Raw genomic sequence first — 6,206 nt, 5'->3', positions numbered from 1 at the left:
TCAGACTGCCATGGAAGATCTGACAGAGCCTCTATCATCAACGTTGAGTATGTCCTTATACAATGCCTGACACTGTCTTTGGCTGAGGATGGGCTTGGGGAAAAGGGGCTGCCCTGAAAATAGTGTAACTTCAGCTTGAAAGCTCAGGTGAACCTAGAAGGAGTTAACAGCTGTCAGCTGACTATATGCCTTCAGTTGGGCAGCGAGCCCTTTCTTGAAGGAAGATCTGAGAAGCGCACCTGTGATTACCACACAACCAATTAATTTATACATTCAATAAGGGATTTTTATTTTACAAGCTCAACAATCTTGTTCTAGGAAGTATTTGGAAAAACAAAGGTTTACATTAAGTAAAATTTGAAAAAAAAAAAAAAAAAAGCAAAAAAGGGGGGATTTGCCCTTATCGGTATTAAGATAGACTATAAGATGTTGGTCAATAAAAACAACAGGTTTTATTTATGACTGTTGTAGTCATAAATAGAGAGACCAACTGAAGAGTTCAGATCCAGAGCCATATATAAGTGGAAAGAAGATATATAATAAAAGTGCCATGAAAAACCAATGAGAAAGGGATATACTGCTGTGTAGAATTTCAGAGAAAAATTGGCTTGCCATCTGGAGACAAAATAGGCTAGCTCCCCACCTTACACCAAATAAAGGAATGTATTCCAGGGAGAATAAGGATCTAAATGTGATTCTCTGGAGAGTAATGAACTATAAAGGAAATAGAACATATCGAGTATCTTTGTGATGTAAAAATGCAGGCTGAATTTTTAAACCAGAGCCCCAAAACACCACTGAGAGTAATAAGATTACATCCCTCAGCTAGGAGAGAGAACTGGAAGAACCTCTGAAGGAGTTAACTACACTATGGAGAATCTTCCTAGGATCAGGGCAGCTAAATAAACCACGAGGAAATACAAGTCTATTAGGAAGTATCATTATGGCTTGTTTGTCCAAAATATTTTCCCTTGCCTCTTCTTCTTTCCTATTTAAAATTAAGCACATATCCTTCCGTAAACATTTCTGAGTTCCAGACACTGTGCTAAGCGTGGGAAGTACAATGATGAATAAGCTTGAGTCCTAGTCCTTAAAGAGTTCATAATCTAGTTAAGGAGACAGAGGAGAAAACTAAACAAGATGTTGTAACCGATATCCTACAGGTAGCAACCAAGAGGCAACTATCCTTGCCTAGGGCATCAGTGAGAAGCAGGTTTTTGAGCAATGAGGAAAGTCATTCCTGGCTAAAAGAACATCACTAACAAAGTCAATGGGTTTTCAAAGAGCACTGTGTATTGGAAAACGTTAACTAGGTAACCTAATACTGACAAACATTCTGAAATGTTATTGAATGCAGAAAGTATTCAACAGAAGTTGTTTTAGTCATTTCTTAGCAGCAGTGACAATAACACTAGCTGATTATCGCTTAAAAAGAAAAGATTTTATTTATTTATTTGACAGAGAGAGAGATCACAAGCAGGCAGAAAGGCAGGCAGCAAGAGAGGGGGAAGCAGGCTCCCCATTGAGCAGAGAGCCTGATGCAGGGCTCGATCCCAAGATCCTGAAGCCATGACCTGAGCTGAAGGCAGAGGCTTAACTCACTGAGCTACCCAGGTGCCCCTAATTATCACTTTTGAAGGCAAAGCCAAAGATGAAGCTGAAGTGATAAGGGATAGATGTTAATGGTTAAGAAAGAGAAGCACGCTACAAAGCACTGATGACTAAATATGGAATAATAACAAGCACTGTGCAATGGATTCAGAGGAGGAAGAGGTCACTGCCAGCTTCATTGGTCATGGAAAATTTCATGGAAATGGCAGAGCTTCACTGAATCATTCAAAAAACTGAGAACTGATTGAATATATTGGGGCTCTGCTTGGAGCAGGAGCTTCAAAACTATAGTTACTAAGGGACAGATATTCAGATACTTGGAAAAATAAAGCAAGAGTGCTATAACCGACGCAAGCACAGGAGAAAATCTTGAGTGACTCTTGGTTTAGAGCAGGGAGGTTAGGGATGCCTTTCCAAAGGTGAGGCTGTATACACTGAATTATGATGGATGAGTAGGATTTCATCAAGTGAAAGGGAAGAAAAAACATTCGCAATAGCCCCATTTAGTGTGGGAACACACCTCCTTCCAAGGAACATGGAATAGCTCAAGATGGCTGAAGCAAAGCCTGAAAGTGAAAGAACTTTCTAAGGCAAATAGGTAGGGGTTTGATTATGAAAGCCCTTTTATAGAATGTTGGAAAAATTTGATTTTTATCCTAAAGACAATGTGGGAGCTGAAGATTGTAAGCAGGTAAGTTACATCATTACATGCAAATTTTACAATGATTGCTATTAAAGTCAATGATGATAAAGGCAACTAAAGATGAACTGATAATGGGGGCAGCCAGAGAGGCAGAGATTAAAAGGCTGTTGCTATTGTTTAGGAAAAGTCAAAGGAGACTTCAAACATACAGTACCAGTAGTATTAGGAGAGAGTGGGTAAGATTTGAGCAACCAGAGAAAGAAGTGGAGGTGTTCCTTGGGGAAATGATGTAGATAAGTATTTGGAGAAGTGGAGGGTGAGCAATTCCGTTTACCTAGAGTATACAGTATTGGTAGAACGGTGGTTAGCTTTGGAAGGCAGGAGCAGAGGGACATTTAAGGAGCTGGTGATGAAGTTGAATACCCTCCCGGAGTCAGCCTGAGACAAGTCTATTAAATAAACAAGCTAAACAATTAGGATTTTACTTTTCCCACAGCAACATTAAAATAAAAAAATCAGGGGCACCTGGGTGGCTCAGTGGGTTAAAGCCTCTGCTTTCAGCTCAGGTCATGATCCCAGGGTCCTGGGACTGAGCCGGGCATCAGGCTCTCTGCTCAGTGGTGAGCCTGCTCCCCACCATCCCCCCCATTCCACACGGCCTGCCTCTGCTTACTTGTGATCACTGTCAAATAAATAAATAAAATCTTAAAAAAAATAAAATCACTTTTATTGTCATAAAGTATACATAAAATTTACTGTTTTAATCATTTTAAGTGTACAATTCGATCGCATTAACCATGCAACCATCAACCCTGTTCCTCTCCAGAAACTTTTCAGCATCCCAAGTAAAACTCTTTCCCCATCCTCCCCCTACTCTCCCACCACTGACACCCAACCATTCCACTTTCTGTCTCTGAGTTTGGCTACTCTAGGTACCTCATAAGTAGAATCATATATTTGTCCTCTTGCTTCTAACTTATTTCACTTGGCTAAATCACTTTAACCAACATCCGGGTTATTCGGTGACTGAATTCTAATTTCATTCTACTCTACATGCTGTATTTTAAAACAAATGTCTAGCTTTTCTTATTTGATAATCTTTCCCACTTATTGCTTAAGGACACTTCAATCCAGCAAATTACAAACTCAGAGTTCTTAAGGACAATTTCGTCTACCACCGCCTGCCACGAGAGCTTTTTATTGTTCTACTTATTCTAAATGTCTTTATGTTGCTAATTATTTTCATTTCATTTTAGTTTACAGGCACAAGACCTTTCCCACCTCGTACCTTAACCATAGTCAATAATAGCAAATAAATTAACAGACAGGATTCAAACTTCCCCAGAAGGGAAGTTCATTTATTTAGAAGGCTGATATGAAGGGTCTTTTGACACTTTAATTTCCTATCTGTGGCGGAATCGGCTCTAAAGGAAGAGAATTAAGAACACACTGTTCTTATCTTGAGCTGGGGGAAAAGTCCGAAGTTTCAGATGGTTGGAAAACTATTTCGGAACCGTCGAGGTCATCTCACCTTTCCTTTGGGGCAGCCCTAGATCATTACCTCTCTGCGATCAAGGCGAGTAATTTTGGACAAGACACCAATCCTCTAGAAGTCTCCAAGGGTTAGATTACACCAGCCCGTGCTTCCCCGTCCTGGCCACACCACAGCGCACAGTACGGTACTGCAGGACCCTGAGATCAACGGAGGAGGCAGTAGGGCACACCTGGAGACCACGGGCCGCCCTGCGTCCCCAGCACAGCGTGCAGACGCTCTCCGGGAGCGCTCCGGTCCGGAGGTTCGCTCCACTCCTGCGCCACAGCCATCTATTACATAGGACGAACTGGGACTCCCACGGTTTCTGAAGTCAGCGGCCTCTCCCTTCTCGTAAGAAAGGAAATCTTTACTCCGTACCCGGGCCAAGGCGTAAAAAAAACACAAAGGCCGCAAACCACGTAAATAAGCCAAAAAAAAAAAAAAAAAAAAAAAAAAAATCGAAGTACCGCACTCAACCAGCGCGCTCTCCGCCGATCTTACGTCTCTTCCCAGCAGGCTCCGGGAGTCACCGCGAGACTTCATCAATTCTCGCGAGATTTATCGGCAGCCATCTTCTTGGGGGTGCTGGGAGCCGGGAAGACCCCCCGAATCGTTCCCATTGAGCTGCCCTTCGTCTTCGCTTTCTTCACTTTTGCCTGTTCTGCGTTGCCGACACCACCTGATCCCGAGGCTGAGTGAAAGCCCGGATCTAGGCGCGTGTCGCGCTCCCGGTTCAAGATTTGCTCGGGTGGAGGGAAGGGGGAGGGCCCGGGCAAACCGTTGCTGCCTCAGTCGGGGTCCGGGGACGGGGAGCTCCTGGCACCCCGTGGATTCGCGGCCTGCGACGGTACCCGCAGAGCTGTTCGCTGATCGGGGCTCGCGGGAACCTGCCACCGGCGCCTCCCACCGCGGCCCACGCGGGAGGCGCGCGGAGGAGGGGGCGGGGGCAGCGGCGGCTGTAGCGGCCGCGACCTGGGCGGGCAGAGGAGTGTGACGGGCCTCGGGGCCGCTGTGGATGGTTTCTAAAATGATCATTGAAAACTTCGAGGCACTCAAGTCCTGGCTCAGCAAGACTCTCGAGCCCATGTGAGTATCCGGGGGCTCTCTCCTTGCAGGGTTGAAAGTGGGGAGATAGGCGGACACAGAGATCTGTGCAGTTGCCCGAAGTGCCTGTGATGGAGGCCGAGGCGGGGAACATAGATCCCCGGGTTTTGTGTTTTCCCCATTTCCACCCTGGCTTACAGGTTCAGGATTCCCCAGAGAGCCTGAGCTGACCTTTATCATACCGCTGAGTTGGTCCTCCAACTGATACCTCCTTCCCTTGTTTTCCCGTTATATGTAGACCGATCCCAGTCTACACACACATTTGGTGAGGGCCCCCAAATCGGTTTCTTTTCTTTTAGTGAACCCGAGCATAACCTCTTGCCCACAGACTGTTTTACCTTGTTTCTTTAAATGAAGTGACTGGCCCTAGTTAGGGGTTAGGACAGTTCTAATGTAAGCCATTCACGTTTTACCTAAATATAGTCCCCGAAAGAAAGGCCACGTTTCCCATGTGCTATCTGGCTCACCCGCACCTCCCTTAACTGATTGAAGATGTAACAGGTGCTAAGCTGCCCAGTAAGATTCCCTTTTCCCACTAGCAGATTTGTTAGCTTGGAGAGGAGGAAGAAAATGTTATTTATCCATATGGTATATTTGGCACGTTTAAGTGGGATGCTGTAGATGGACTCAGTTGTTTGTGTGTGTGTGGGGGGGGGTGGTTCAGAATGCTGGAATGTTTTATTTTGGAAAAAATAAGAGTGTTTTAAGGATTTAACTTTTAATACATATAAAATACATCATGGGTCAGGTGCTTTATCAAAATTAGTTGATTTACAATAAACAAAATGAAAGAGGGAAAATCCATTCATTTAATAAGTTTATTAAGTGCCTGCTGTATATTGTGGGAAGCTTTGGTGATAGAGCTTTTAAATTACAAAGTTGAGAAGACAGTAGTAAATGAGTATTAAAGAAATAAGGTAATTCCAGATTGAAATAGCAGTGACGGTTGTAATAATAGAGGGTCATATAAAAGACTGATTAGAAGGCCTTTCGCAGGAGGTAGCTTTTGAGCAACCCTGAGGGAGGAGAAGAAACCATCTGTGTCAAAGTCAGGAGAAAGACTGTTCCTTGTAGAAGGAACAGCAAGTGCAAAGGCCCTGTAGCAGATATGATCACGGTGTGTTCCAGAAGAGAAGGAAGGCAACTCTGGCTGCAAGGAACATTGTGATGGGGGAGAGAATGGAGTAACAGGAGGTTGGAGAATTAGTCAGGAGCACATTATTTAGGTTCTGTGAGGTCATGGTCAAGACCTAGGATCTTATTTAAAATACAGTGAGACCTTAGATAATTTAAAGCAAGCAGGGATTGATTTGA

General features: G+C 44.0%; 1 protein-coding gene across 19 annotated transcripts in view; it reads left to right on the top strand.

The window, feature by feature from the left end:
- The first annotated feature begins 4,321 nt into the window (after window positions 1-4,321).
- RBM26 (RNA binding motif protein 26) overlaps window positions 4,322-6,206 on the top strand; it is an 86,570-nt gene continuing 84,685 nt past the window's right edge. For 8 of the 19 annotated variants that reach the window (XM_082700876.1, XM_082700891.1, XM_082700879.1 and 5 more), the window contains exon 1: window positions 4,333-4,874. In XM_082700876.1, coding sequence (XP_082557002.1) covers window positions 4,804-4,874 — 71 coding nt within the window. In that variant the 5' untranslated portion in view covers window positions 4,333-4,803. Of the gene's footprint in view, window positions 4,875-6,206 lie in introns of all 19 variants that reach the window. The other 11 variants (XM_082700881.1, XM_082700889.1, XM_082700877.1 and 8 more) reach the window with 3 other exon arrangements.

The sequence above is a fragment of the Mustela nivalis genome (genome assembly GCF_964662115.1).
Source record: "Mustela nivalis genome assembly, chromosome: 15".
Classification (NCBI taxonomy): Eukaryota; Metazoa; Chordata; class Mammalia; order Carnivora; family Mustelidae; genus Mustela; species Mustela nivalis.
This window is presented reverse-complemented; position numbering and strand designations above follow the sequence as displayed.